The 15388-nt window shown below is 46.0% G+C and overlaps 1 protein-coding gene across 1 annotated transcript in view; it reads left to right on the top strand.

Annotated features, from left to right (window-relative positions):
- The window catches only part of LOC146859386 (indian hedgehog protein-like), a 36345-nt gene extending 25258 nt beyond the window's left edge, over positions 1 to 11087 (top strand). The window contains exon 2 of the mRNA XM_085650064.1: positions 7965 to 11087. Within this exon, the coding sequence (XP_085506190.1) occupies positions 7965 to 8608 (644 nt within the window). The 3' untranslated portion in view covers positions 8609 to 11087. The remainder of the gene's footprint in view (positions 1 to 7964) is intronic.
- Positions 11088 to 15388: the final 4301 nt, after the last annotated feature.

Genomic DNA, 15388 nt, shown 5'->3' with positions numbered 1-15388 from the left:
TGGAATCATATCTCCACAGACTAAGATTCACTCACTGATTCTATTGCTGACACAAAACTCTCTGCATTCGCTGACTATCATCTTCCCCCTACTCTAGCCAAAGAGATGCAACAAACCCTACTTCCACACTACCTCCAAACTACTTGTAAAACAAAAAAACACATCACCTACACAAACCTTGTTGAAAATTACCGACCCATCTCAGGACTCCTTTTTCTGCCCAAAATCATTACAAATCTGTGCAGCTAGACAACTGAAGTCCCCAAAAAGGCTGTCGGAAACTGACTATGGGGGCCCCTAGCAGGCCCCCCTTCATCCTGAGGTCTCCAGTTGGGGTCCGTGGGAGTACCCAAGGGACCCCCTTGTAAAACCATGCACAGTGTGGCAGGCAGCATTGGGTGCCCGCGACAGGGTGCAAGGTTTTCCGCAGGCACCCATTTTCCCCATAGGAGCCTGTGTTGTCGGTCGGAACACAGGCTCCCATTGTAGTCAATGGGAGTCCTTCCAAAAGATGTTCGGAAGCACAATAATCAGTTGGGCGGAACTGCCGACCGCGAGTCGATTGGACCCAAATCTAACAAGGAGTCGGGCAGTTTCGTTTCCGACAGACATATTATTGACCCCCCAGTTGTGATTGGTCTGAGCACCGTGGTTTGCCGCTTAGACAGGGACTGGGAGCCTAGGCATGTGAACATGAAAAGTGCGCATGACTGCTGGCTAAACATTCATGCGCACTTTCAGAGTGCCTACCACTCCTCCCCCTGCTCTGTGAGCAGAGCAGCCCAGCCCAGCCTGCAAAGCTGCGGCAGCAGGAAAAAATAGAATGATAAATAACAGTTATTAATATTCAATTTTTCATTTATTTACACTGCTGAAAAGAAGGGGGGCGACGCTACTAGGGGCGGATGTGGCATAAGGGCCAGAGCTGCCGACTATGGAGGTGGGGAACCATGTTTGAGTCTCGGCGTCTGCTCAACATTTTGTGATTTTGAGCAAATCACTTCATCTCCCTGTGCCTTCCAAAAATGAATGTTTCCTTGTGTAACGTAACTGGTGCTCATATTAAGCGCTCCAATACCTTCCGGTCCAGTACGCGCTATATAAAACTGCAAAAAAGCTGAGGACCCCTTTTGATAATTCTTTGTGTACTGCGGCCATCTACTGGCTACATTTGATAGGCCCTATCTTTCACGCCTGCCATACAGACAGTTTTGCATTTTAGGTAACCCCGGGCGGAGACATCCGCTCCACCCGCGGCGTGTGCGGAGATTTGGCTCCTCTGCGGAGAACGCAGAGAAGGAAAATCTCCTCACACTCCGCAGCAGAACAGAGTTGGCCAGCCCCCGCCTCCCCCCCCCCTATATGAACAAGTAAATCTACATTACTTACTAGTAAATTAAAACCACTTAACTGGCATGCGGCGTCCCCTGGCTGCCCTTCTCCTCTTCCTCGCCGTATCGGTAATTCTTGAGAAAACTGTACATGCGTGAGCGCCTGCGCATTTCTCGCAAGAAATTCGCATGCGCAATTTTCGCAAGGATAACCCAGACAGCGAGGAAGAGGAGGAGGACAGCCCGGGGACGCCGCATGTCAGGTAAGTGGTTTTAATTTACTAGTAAGTAATGTAGATTTACTTGTTAATAGAGGAGGTGTGGAGCTGGGTGGCGTAGCGGAGTTCCACAGAGTTTGTTCGCAACTCTGTGGACCTCCGCGTAGCCCCGCTATGCCCACTATTAATTTTAGGTACACTGTCACAAGCATTTAGAAATGAGCTCCTAGAAAATAAATCAGCTTATTGTATGTGTAGTTACCAGCATTGCTTTTAGTCTCAGAATCACGTCCCAAAAGCTCTTTCCCTTTCAAAATTTCAGAGGTAATGTTTTGAATAGGATATGACAAAATCCATTGCACTGTACATTTCAACTTCAAATTTGTCATGTCACGGGTCCATTCATTTCCTTCTTTGGGATAGTTTTCAGCAGCTCAGCGATTTTTTAAATCTCTGAAACACATAAAAATCCAAGTATACTTTTTTTCAGCTTTTGCAGATCTGGAACCGTGCTTTTCTATCCGAGTTGGGCAGGGGCTATTGGCCAGTGGTGTTTGGATATTTTCAGTCCAGCCTCCATGATGGATTCACAAATATGGCCCCTGTCCTGAAAACCTGCCACAAAAGCTAGTTTGGGGGCAAAGCTGTCGTGCCCCCAGCACCGATGTATGTGGTGTGTTGCTCACTTACATTTTCCGTCATGTTTCTTAGGGTTCATTGATTCCTAACTATAGGGGCAAACCCCGAGCTGTGGGGCTGCAGTGCCTTTTGTTATGTGTACTAATTATTCTGCCCAATCACTCACCATGTCCTGCATGTACTGGGCGTGGCCATGCTCTGTGCAGAGCACATGCGGTGCATGCTGTGTGCACTCCTGTTGAGTGGCCATAGCTCAAGGCATCGTCCTGGTCCCAGTGTTCACAGGGCCTTGGCCATGCACTGTGTGTACTATGCATCTCTGTGCACAGATCACTGAACACAGCCCCATGAGCGGCAGGTACAACAAAGGCTGTTTAGCAGGCTACGCCTCCATTTATAATCTATGTCCTGCATAGAAAGCCTCTGTGACTGCTATGCACAGTGTGAGGTCACAGTTCAGGCATGAGTACAGCAGGCCATGCCCTTTGTTTACAACGTACCACTGTGTACTCTTTGTACTACACACCCGTATGTAATGTTGTCCGTGCTCTTTGTTTACAACGTACCACTGTGTACTCTTTGTATTACACACCCGTATGTAATGCAGACAGCAGGCCATGCCCTTTGTTTACAACATACCTTTGTGCACTCTTTGTACTACACACCCGTATGTAATGCAGACAGCAGGCCATTCCCTTTGTTTACAACATACCTTTGTGTACTCTTTGTACTACACACCCGTATGTAATGCAGATAGCCTGCCATGCTCTTTGTTTACAGCGTACCTTTGTGTACTCTAAATGCCACACACCTGTATGTAATGCAGATAGCCTGCCATGTACTCTTTGTACTATACACCCGTATGTAATGCAGACAGCAGGCCATGCCCTTGTTTACAACCTACTCTTGTGCACTCTTTGTACTACACACCCGTATGTAATGCAGACAGCAGGCCATGCCCTTGTTTACAACCTACTCTTGTGCACTCTTTGTACTACACACCCGTATGTAATGCAGACAGCAGGCCATGCCCTTTGTTTACAACGTACTCTTGTGCACTCTTCGTACTACACACCCGTATGTATCATTGCTATTTATAGATTTTACATTGTGTTGATATTCATGTACTCACGACTCCCGTTTTAAAAATATTGTCTGTATTTTATACGCACTTGCACTTTTGGCGCGCTTCCCTACCTGTTATTTTCTGGTTTCCCCAGTCCACCACGGTTTGTCCCGTTTGTTGCGGAGGGAAGACCAGTTAGTTTACACTTCCTGCAGGGCCGCACTTCCGCCCAGGTTGACGAGCTAGTCTTCAGCTGCACCTACTTAAGGGCAGGCTGGAGAGAAGGTGCAGCAGACGTGCGCCGCTGGCGCGCCTAAGGCAAGCCCGTCTGCGCCCGTCTGCGCCTCGCCCGGGCGTAGGGCCAGAACCCTTGGTCTGCTCATTGTAGATGGGGACATTCTAACCTATTCATGGGATAATCTTCACGCCTTCCGCCAATATAGGAGTAAGGCATGTGTGCTGCTCCCCTGTGAAGCGCCTTCCAGTGAAGAGGATTTTAATTCCCTGAATGTCTACTTAAAATCGTTAAAAATATCGAACATCTTAGCCCTGGAATCTACTGATCTCCAGCTAGCCCTTATTAACGCCAGATCAGTGATTAAACACAAGTACGAAATTGCAGATTTTATCACTGATAATAAACTTGACATCCTGTTTGTTACTGAAACATGAGGTGATCAATCATCTGATTCTGATTTTAATATTGCAGCCCCCCATGGGTATAAAGTTGTCAGACAAGATAGACAACTTAAAAAAGGGGGAGGGCTTGCAATTATTTATAAGGATGAGCTTATCATCTTTTGCTCATCCATACCTACACCAGAATGTGAGTCAATACATTTTAAAATTTCCATTGGTGACCAAAAGACTTTTAATGGTTTACTACTATACCGTCCTCCCAGCCCCAGAAATAGTTTTCTTACTACTGTCCACTCACTGTTAGAGTTAGGGCTCCATTCGGAATTCTTCACTATTCTAGGGGATATGAACTTCCATCTTGATCTTCCAGAGGAGAGAGATTCACAAGAACTTCTTGAAGCCACTTTAGGATTAGGGTTACAGCAGATCATACACCAACCTACGCATGTAGCAGGTCACACTTTGGATGGACTCTTCACCAACAATCCAGCCATCTCTATGACATCTTTACTCCCTTTGACCGGGACGGATCACTATGCTGTCTTGTTTAGTTATAACCTGCCCCGATCTTATGCTGGTAACACTGCCAGCAGTAAGATTCTCGGCAGAGCATGGCATAAAATTGACCAAAGTTCCCTGGAGGCCAAGCTAGCACAAAGTCAACCTGCTTTGCACGGGGGGAAGCAGAAGCCTCAGCCATAAATTACACTACATGGCTAGACTAAATGTTTGCACTGGTAGTTCCGACCTTAGTCATAAACAAAAATAGTCCCCTTGGTTCTCCGAGACCTTACGTTTAGATAAGCAAGCTTGCAGACGGCAGGAAAGAAGATGGAGGAAAAGCTATGACATAGCGGAGAAGGAACTATATAAAGCCACATTGGCCGACTATAAGAAAAAGTTAATGACGGAAAAAAGTCAGTACTATACAACGCAAATTAAATGGGCTGGCACGTCCAGTAAGGAACTCTTTAAGACTATAAAGAACCTAATCTCAGCACCCAAGGACGACTCTGCCAACTCGACACAAGATTTCTGTAACACTCTTGCTCACATTTTTAAGTCTAAGGTGGACCAAATATATAACCAGTTCACCACGCACAGTTCAGTCACTAAGAACGCTCTACATGCACCTTCAGGCAATGTGACTTTCTTAGATTTTTCCCCGGCCTGCTCCGACCAACTATCTTCTCTTCACTCTTCTACCAAATCAGGATCCCCGGAGGATCCTTGTCTCCCCAGGATTCTCAAAAGCATTAGTCACATTATCCGTCCATTACTAACTGATGTGTTTAATCAGATGCTATCGCAAGGGCACTTTCCTTTAATATAGAAACAGGCTTGTGTTCTGCCTCTTTTAAAAAAAGTTAATTTGGATATAACTGATCCTGCTAACTACCGTCCTATTGCTAGACTCCCTGTTCCCGCTAAAATTTTTGAGAAACGACTAAATACTGAACTCTCCACCTTTATCACTGAAAACGCCCTGCATGGAGAAGGTCCACGTTTCTTGAAGGACCTTTTTTATTGGTACTCTCCTAACAGAGCGCTTCACTCAGCCAATGCCTTCCTTATGCTCACCCCCAGAATTAAAAAGACTAATTGGGGGGGAAGGAGTTTCAGTTACAACACTATTAAGGAGTGGAATGCCCTTCCGTTACCTCTTAGGAAATCTTCGTCCCTGTTTGAGTTCAGGAAACTCCTCAAAACATGGCTTTTCAGATATTAGTTTTCCTATAACATTTTTGGACATAGTTTTGGAGACCGTGAGCGCCTAGACACCTTCGGGTAGTAGTGCGCATAATAAATTGTCGTAACATAACATAACATTGAGACCGTGCTCCTGCTTATAAGACTCACACTCTGTGATTGACAACGGGCATCTCGCTCCAGTGATTGAGACGGTGCTCCTACTCACAAGATTCACACTCTGTGATTGACAAAGTGCATCTCCCTCGAGTGATTGAGAGTGTGGGACATATGTATCAAATACCGTTATTGCGATTCTCAAATAGCGATTTTTAAAGAATCGCTATTTGAGAATCGCAAAACGAAATGTAATAAAAAATTCGCAAATATTTTGCGATTCCTTGGCATTCCTTAATTGCGATTAGCAAATTGCAAATCGCAATTAAGGAATACCTTCCCATTCATTCCTATGGGCAAGGAGGCCCATAGGAATGAATGGGAAGACATTCTCAATTTGCAAATCGCAATTACAGAATCGCAAAATGAGAATGCAATTTCAAGGGTGCCAGGGTGTCAAAAGGACACCCGGTTGCACCCCTGAAATATGAGAATCGGCCCGTTTGCGAACGGGAAAAGGGCTTGATACACATGCCCCTGTGCTCCTACACATAAGACTTGCACTCTGTGATTCACATAGGGCATCTCCCTCCAGTGATTGAGACTGCGCTCCTACTCATATGACTCGCACTCTGTGATTGACAAAGGGCATCTCGCTCCAGTGATTGAGACTGCGCTCCTACTCACATGACTCGCACTCTGTCATTGACAAAGTGCATCTCGCTCCAGTGATTGAGACTGTGCTCCTACTCATAAGACTCACACTCTGTGATAGAGAAAGGGCATCTCGCTCCAGTGATTGAGACTGCGCTCCTACTCACTAGACTCTCACTCTGTGATAGACAAAGGGCATCTCGTTCCAGTGATTGAGACTGCGCTCCTACTCATAAGACTCACACTCTGTGATAGACAAAGTGCATCTCCCTCCAGTGATTGAGACTGCGCTCCTACTCATATGACTCGCACTCTGTGATTGACAAAGTGCATCTCCCTCCAGTGATTGAGACTGTGCTCCTACTCACAAGACTCGCACTCAGTGATTCACATAGGGCATCTCCATCCAGTGATTGAGACTGCGCTCCTACTCAATAGACTCACACTCTGTGATAGACAAAGGGCATCTCATTCCAGTGATTGAGACTGCACTCCTACTCATAAGACTCGCACTCTGTGATTCACAAAGTGCATCTCCCTCCAGTGATTGAGACTGCGCTCCTACTTACAAGACTCGCACTCTGTGATTCACAAAGTGCATCTCCCTCCAGTGATTGAGACTGCGCTCCTACTTACAAGACTTGCACTCTGTGATTGACAAAGTGCATCTCGCTCCAGTGATTGAGACTGCGCTCCTACTCGCAAGACTCGCACTCTGTCATTGACAAAGTGCATCTCGCTCCAGTGATTGAGACTGCGCTCCTACTCGCAAGACTCGCACTCTGTCATTGACAAAGTGCATCTCCCTCCAGTGATTGAGACTGCGCTCCTACTCACAAGACTAGCACTCTGTGATTGACAAAGTGCATCTCCCTCCAGTGATTGAGACTGCGCTCCTACTCACAAGACTCGCACTCTGTCATTGACAAAGTGCATCTCGCTTCAGTGATTGAGACTGCGCTCCTACTCGCAAGACTCGCGCTCTGTCATTGACAAAGTGCATCTCGCTTCAGTGATTGAGACTGCGCTCCTACTCGCAAGACTCGCGCTCTGTCATTGACAAAGTGCATCTCGCGTCAGTGATTGAGACTGTGCTCCTACTCACAAGACTCGCACTTCGTGATTGACAAAGTACATCTCGTTCCAGTGATTGAGACTGCGCTCTTACTCACAAGACTCGCACTCTGTGATTGACAAAGGGCATCTCGCTCCAGTGATTGAGACTGCGCTCCTACTCATAAGACTCACACTCTGTGATTGACAAAGGGCATCTCGCTCCAGGGATTGAGACTCAATCCAAGCTGCTACGGTTTATGTGCTTCCCTGAACTTACTCTACCCGTGTACCTCACTCGGTGTGCTCTGTCCTCAGCGTACATTCAACTGAGCTCCCCAAGCTTTCTCGCAGTGAACACTGAGCTTCTGACCCCTCTCTACTCACTATTTTTATTTGGATATTTTAAAAATGTGCATATCACCGAATTGTCACAGGTATCAATCCAAATTAGCTGATTGAGTATGGATGTCGCTGTTAATCTTCAGAATGCCAGTCTTTTTGATTATGAATCCAAGGTTATTGCTCTTGGCTGACTCTTACCATCTCTTGTTCTAGACCCTGGCTCTGCGGAATGGAACGAGGGATGCTTCCCTGCGAGGGCCCTGGTGACACTAGAGAGCGGCGAGAAGGTCCCCGTGTCGGCGCTGAGGAGTGGTCACCGGGTCCTGTGCATGGATGAGGAGGGACACTTCACCTACAGTGATGTCTTAACCTACCTGGACAAAGACTCCGCAGCTGTGAAAGAGTTCCGTGTGCTAGAGACACAGAGTCCACCCCGCCGACTTACCCTGACTGCATCCCACTTGGTCTTTGTGGCAGATGACTCTAGTGTGCCACCCAAGGACTTCTCTCCTATGTTTGCCAGCCTTGTGCAGCCTGGACACTACATCCTCACAGTGGGAGCACCTGGTCCACAGCCTGCTAGGGTGGTTTCTGTCACCACCCAGACTGACTCGGGTGCCTATGCCCCTCTTACTGGTCATGGCACGTTGATCGTAGATGACGTAGTGGTGTCCTGCTTTGCCGTGGTCCAAAGCCATCACCTAGCGCAGCTGGTCTTCTGGCCGCTGCGGCTTTACCACAGTGTAGGCAGGCTGGGCGTGCAGCCAGAGGGCGTGCACTGGTACTCTAAGGTCCTCTACTCCCTTGGCAAGCTCATTCTGCCCAAGAAAGCGTTCCACGCACAGGGACCTCCTTGAATCAAAGCTGAGCTCAACCGGTTTAAAAACAGAAGAGCAGCGAAGGGGCAAGCCAACAAGAGGGACAAACTCTAGTCAACCACATACATTTTATTTTAGACAATAATTGATGAAAGCAACACATATTTAATCAACCTATAGTAGTACACCATTAGCTAGTCATATGACATCACAACCTCAGTAACGTTATATTAGAACTTCACATGGGGTTACCCCCCACATCCAGGTCAATATTATCTACTTCTAGGTGGCGAGAAATTCATTCTTGACCTATAGTGTCTGTCCTACCTTGTGTACAGCATTCAATTAACTGTGTGTCCAGTCTATTGATTATGGATCACATCAAAGAGACAACCACCATTGAGTCTTGCCCTCTTTAGAGTGGGTCCTTACAGCTCTAGTTGGGATGTTGATACCGGCGATGCTGTCCTGCAGGAAATACTCAGAGTGGGAGCAAATCTCATGCTTAGGAGCAAACAAGGAATGATGGTCCTCGGTGGCCACCGTACCACAATGAGCCACACCACATATGTTGCTGCTGTGCCAGGCAGTGTTGTGCTTTGTAATCAATTGTGCACTCGATACAGACAATTTTCCTGCAACATTTGCATCAATGACCAATGCAAAAACGACATGTGTACTGACGACCACAGCAAGAAGCACTGGCAAAGCCAATAAGTGTCACTATTTTTACAAAAGCAATGAGTGTTACGTTTATATGCCTTTCAAATGCGGGAATTAACACTGTCCCTTAGGCCATTACGAGAAGTCCAGCAGCTCGGACACTGGTCATCAGGTAGCCCACCGGCATGTTGTAACAGAAAGGGTTTCCCTAACAGCACTGTTGCAACTCTATAGCAATGCAACACAATCCACCACATCACGTATATTGCAGTGGTGCAAGGCAATGCTGTGCTTTCTAGGCAGTTTTACCCCAGACCGTTTTGTACATATATTTACACTGAAAACAAGAATAAAAAACATATTTTATGCAAGTCTGTTGTTGCAATTGTAAGCTTGACAATATTCCAAAATTGCTCAGCTCTTGTGTAGTCAACATGATCCAGCCAAATTAAATTAGCATTTACTCAGGGATTTCTTAATTAAGATCTTATACAGTGGGACATGAAATTGATGCCTTCAGGGCAGCTGTGTCTTGTATACCCTAACCCCCATTCAATTGTCAGGCAAAATCATGTTAGCAATAGGGTACAGGGTCAAGACTGATTTGCATATGGCTGGGTCCAAACTGGGGTGGCGTAGTGGGCAAAAGAACGATGGATTTAACCCAGATCTCTTGACTGGGGGAGAATGTCTGCATTGTCAGCATTCCGTCCATCATTTGTTTGCTGTAGTAAAAGTGAAGCAGCACGAATGCTACTCTGAAAGGTCAAATCATAACAAATTTCTTGCAGATGCACATTATCTGTCATGAGCTTTTGAAACATAAAGGGTATACAGGATGTAGTGGGGTGGAGGAGTTATACCCGATTGTTGTTAATAAAGCAGATGGAGGTTTTTCTAGACTCCAAAGAAAAAATTAAAGATTTTATTAAAGTTAAAAGTCCACTATTACATTTAAATTCCCACTAAGTAGCAAAACTTGCAGCATGAACATTAAAAATCATTCATGATTTTATATTATCTCTGATGCCAGGAGACAGACTCATAGGGCCCCATTCACAGAACTAACTTAAGACAAAATCCTAAACTTACTACCATTTTGGTATTCACAGAAGGCACTTACTCATTTTGGTATTCACAGAAGGCACTTACTCATTTCGGTATTCACAGAAGTTAGGAGTCCTAGCTTTAGGACTCCTAAATGCCTCCTGTGAATACCGAAAGTCTTAAAATTAGGATTTTTCTCAGTTTAGGAGTCCTAAAGTTAGGACTCCTAACTTTACTACTACTAAACTAAGAAAAATCCTAACTTTAAGACTTTCGGTATTCACAGGAGGCATTTAGGAGTCCTAAAGCTAGGACTCCTAACTTCTGTGAATACCGAAATGAGTAAGTGCCTTCTGTGAATACCAAAATGAGTAAGTGCCTTCTGTGAATACCAAAATGGTAGTAAATTTAGGATTTTGTCTTAAATTAGTTCTGTGAATCGGGCCCTTTCAGTCCCCCTTTAAGTAGCTTATCTTAATTGTGTATTAATACTGTTTTTCCTAAGTATAACTCTGTGTTTATATATAATTCTTACTATTGTTTGCTACTGTAACCTTTTGCCTTTACTTGATGTGTGATTTATTTTCTGCCTGCTTATATACATTTCTTGGGTATATGAGTCACTGGAAACTTTCTTAAGTTTGTTTTTTTGTTTTACTTCCCTTCTGGATCTGTTTCTGATACCTTTTTTGTCCCCTTGCAGGCCATATGTTTCATCTAAATGTTAGTTTTGATCAATCTGTAATACTGTGTTGTATCTTTTTCTTGTGTTTTCCTAAACATGAATTAGTAAAAGTTAGACCCACTGTTTGAAGCTGTTGGTCCACCTTTCACTGCGGGCAGCAGCCTAGCCTCAGTCTCAAAGGGGGGGCAGAGATCCTGCGGTTGCTGGGGGCAGTGATAACTGCCTCTGTGCCCGCATCTGTAATATGGCACGTGCACAAAGGCAAGGGGTTCCCTCCGTTACATGTGCCCTCATGCAAATAAGAGCACGCCCTTGGGATCACACTGTGCACTTGTAGCGCTGCCGGGATCCATATTACAGAAGGAGCCGCAGAAGCGAGGGATTCAGTGATACCAACGTGCCCTCAGGGTGTATAAAACAGATGGACTGGCCCTTTGCCCCCCACCCCCCCCCCCCTCTTCCCGGGGCACTTTAATAGTAAACTCCCGAAAAACACATCTGATACAACAATTGGTTTAAAAAAATGTCCTCATTTTTAATTTCAGACGCTTGCAAATCTGTTTCAATAAAAGACTTCCTTTTGCAGGTAATTAATACAAAGGTAAACGAGGCAGAGTCCGAAAACAATACTTCTATATAGATCACAGGGCTGCCATGGGCACAGGACGCACTCCCACTTAGAGATATCATATAGGATGCTGCGGGAAATACATTTACTCCCACAGGACACACAAAACATACATACATATGGAGAAGGCAATTGTGCACCGAGCACTTTTCCAATTATGAGAGGGGGAAATGGCCAGATGGCACCAGGGGTGACATTCCTAAAAAACAGACTTTGAAGTGAGTTTGGAGCCCTTGATGCTTAAGAGGTTTCTTTAGTTAACATATATGTCCCCAACGTAGAATATACACCGTATTATCAGCTGTTAATAGTGACTGCCCTCTAAGATAACGCCAAAATGGGGCGGGCAGGACATATCTGTTGTGTTTTGGGTAGGCAGAGGGACAGGGACATGTAAAGGAGGTCATGGAAGGAACAGGGCATGTAAAGAAGGTCATGGAAGGAGCAGGGCATGTAAAGAAGGTCATGGAAGGAGCAGGGCATGCAAAGAAGGTCATGGAAGGAACAGGACATGTACAGGAGGTCATGGAAGGAGAAATACATAAATAGGAAGTAATGGAGAGAGCAGGACATGTACAGGAGGTCATGGAAGGAGCAGGGCATGTGAAGGAGATCATGGAAGGAGCAAGACATGTAAAGGAGGTCATAGAAGGAGCAATACATAAACAGGAAGTAATGGAGGGAGCTGGACATGTACAAGAGGTGATGGAAGGAGCAGGATATGTAAAGGAGGTCATGGAAGGAGCAGCACATGTACAGGAGGTCATGGAAGGAGCAGGACATGTAAAGGAGGTCATGGAGGGATTAGAACATGTACAAGAGATGATAGAAGGAGAGGACATGTAAAGGAGGTCATGGAAGGACCAGGACATGTAAAGGAGGTCATTGAGGGACCAGAACATGTAAAGGAGGTCATGGAAGGACCAAGACCTGTAAAGGAGGTCATGGAAGGAGCAGCACATGTAAAGGAGGTCATGGAAAGCGTAGGCCATGCAAAGGAGGTCATGGAAGGAGCAGGACATGTAAAGGAGGTCATGGAAGGAGCAGGACATATACACGAGGTCATAGAAGGAGCAGGACATGTACAGGAGGTCTTGGAAGGAGCAATACATGTACAGGAGGTCATGGAAGGAGCAGCACATGTAAAGGAGGTCATGGAAGAAGCAGGACATGTAAAGGAAGTCATGGCAGGGCATGCAAAGGAGGTCATGGAAGGAGCAGGACATGTACAAGCAGTCATAGAAGGAGCAGAACATGTACAGGAGGTCATGGAAGAAACAATACATGTACAGGGGGTCATGGAAGGAGCAGCACATTTAAAGGAGGTCATGGAAGGAGCAGGACATGTCAAGGAGGTCGTGGAAGGAGCACGACATGTAAAGGAGGTGGTGGAAGGAGCAGGACATGTAAAGGAGGTGGTGAGAGGAGCGGGATATGTAAAGGAGGTGGTGGAAGGAGCAGCACATGTACAGGAGGTCATGGAAGGAGCGGACATGTAAAGGACATCATGGAGGGAGCAGGACATGTACAGGAGGTGGTGAAAGGAGCAGGACATGTAAAGGAGGTCGTGGAAGGAGCAGGGCATGTAAAGGAGGTCATGGAATGCAGGGCATGTACAGGAGGTCATGGAAGGGGCAGGACATGTAAAGGAGATCATGGAGGAAGCAAGACATGTAAATGAGGTCATGGAAGGAGCAGGACATGTACAGGAGGTGGTGGATGGAGCAGCACATGTATAGGAGGCCATGGAAGGAGCAGCACATGTACAGGAGGTCATGGAAGGAGCAGGACATGCAAAGGAGGTCATGGAGGGAGGAGGACATGTTGAGGTCATGGAAGAAGCAGGCCATGTACAGGAGGTCATGGAGGGAGCAGGACATGTATAGGAGGCCATGGAAGGAGCACAACATTATACAGGAGGTCATGGAAGTAACAATACATGTAAAGGAGGTCATGGAAGGAGCAGCACATGTAAAGGTGGTAATGGAAGGAGCAGGACATGTAAAGGAGGTCGTGGAAGGAGCAGCACATGTATAGGAGGCCATGAAAGCAGCAGGACATGTACAGGAGGTCTTGGAAGGAGCAGGACATGTAAAGGAGGTCATGGAGGAAGCAGGACATGTAAAGGAGCTCATGGAAGGAGCAAGACATGTAAAGGAGGTCATGGAATGCAGGACATGCAAAGGAGGTCACGGACAGAGTATTTGCAAACTCGTTAAAAGAAACTATAACAGGCTTTTTTAACAAAACTGTGACAGGACAAACAACAGGGTAATAGGGTGGGGGATGATGAAAGTAGTTCTTCGAGGGGACAAGTATGGCTAGAATCTGTGGGACAAATATGAATTTGGAAACGCTAACAGAGTCGGAGCGAAATCTGACCGCCCTTCAGAGGGAAATACCGAGTCCCCCAGAGCGAATGGTATTGATATAAAAAGTGCACTGATAGATACTGGAAAAAAATTACCATCACATAATGACACAGACAGGATATAAAGCCAAACAAATACTAGCATAGCCCTTGCAGTCAGAAAACCGATCTATTCCAGTAATAGATGAAGGGGGAAATGACATTACGATGCAGGAAGGTATAAACCATGTTCTTATAAATCTCCCCTGCACCATATAAATGCACCAGTATGGTGGGTTTACAGCACACACACAGGGCTGCCTGAATGACGCCTCACTGATGATCAAACAGAATCCCTTAAAACCGCGAAGAAATACTAAGGGCAGTACATGAAATGCAATTAGCAAAAACCATTGCAGTGAGTCCTTTCCTATGGAACTATAGCTGACGTAGCGAGCAACTCGCAGACAAATTGTTACCTGCATATCTCGAGGCGTATAATGGCGGAATGTGACCAGCCGCTGCGAGGGAAGCTTTGCTGATAGTTAACCCAAAACCTGATAATGATCATAGGAGAGGCTTGTCATATCCCCCCCTCTGTATGATAAATGTGGGCACAAACCTCCTCAGTAGAGTACTTGTTAATAGGCTCATGCTGGTAAAGCTGGTCCACCATGACCAAAGTGGGCTTATATCCTATAGCAGCACCCGTATAATCTGTGAGGATTAACTCTTGTTCTGACTTGCCTACACGGCGTAACAGATCCTAAAGCCCTAGTGTTCCTTCATATAGAAAGGGCATTTGATACGTTAAACTGGAAGAATACGGGGGAGGTTCTGAGGTGCATGGGATTTGATGCTGACTACCTTAAGTGGGCTACAGTGCTCTACGCCGTATCCACTGCCAGAACTAGGTCAAACAGTTCAGGACAGCTTACATTACAGGGGGGCACATGACCAGGCTGACCCATGTCCCTAGCAGTGGAACCAATGGTATGTCGGCTGAGACGGGCATTACGTGATTGGGGTATACAAACAGGAGCCACAAACCCTTTTGTCTTGCACCAGGCAGGCATTACATTAATATATCTCCAGGACCTGCAACACTCCACCCCCCTGGTGTTATGCAACCCTACATAGTATGCGGAATGGGGTGGGCTTAAAACAAATTGGGCCTAATCTAAGATATGCGCGCCAGTAGGACTGAAGCAAAGAGGTGTTGTGGACTTCCAGAATCTGGGGCTGGAGTGGGTAATGACAAAACTTGGGTATGTAGGCAAATATACCTGTAACTCAGGATGCAGAAGAGGGACCTAAACTCAATATGGGTAGAATCATAACGAGCTTAAAGAACTCAATAACATTCTGGAATAAAACTGGACAACTTGGAACTTGATTGTGGTGATGGAGGGTCTGGGGCTACCTAACATAGAGCTTCTATTACAA

The sequence above is a fragment of the Triturus cristatus genome, chromosome 3_2 (assembly GCF_964204655.1).
Source record: "Triturus cristatus chromosome 3_2, aTriCri1.1, whole genome shotgun sequence".
Classification (NCBI taxonomy): domain Eukaryota; kingdom Metazoa; phylum Chordata; class Amphibia; order Caudata; family Salamandridae; genus Triturus; species Triturus cristatus.
This window is presented reverse-complemented; position numbering and strand designations above follow the sequence as displayed.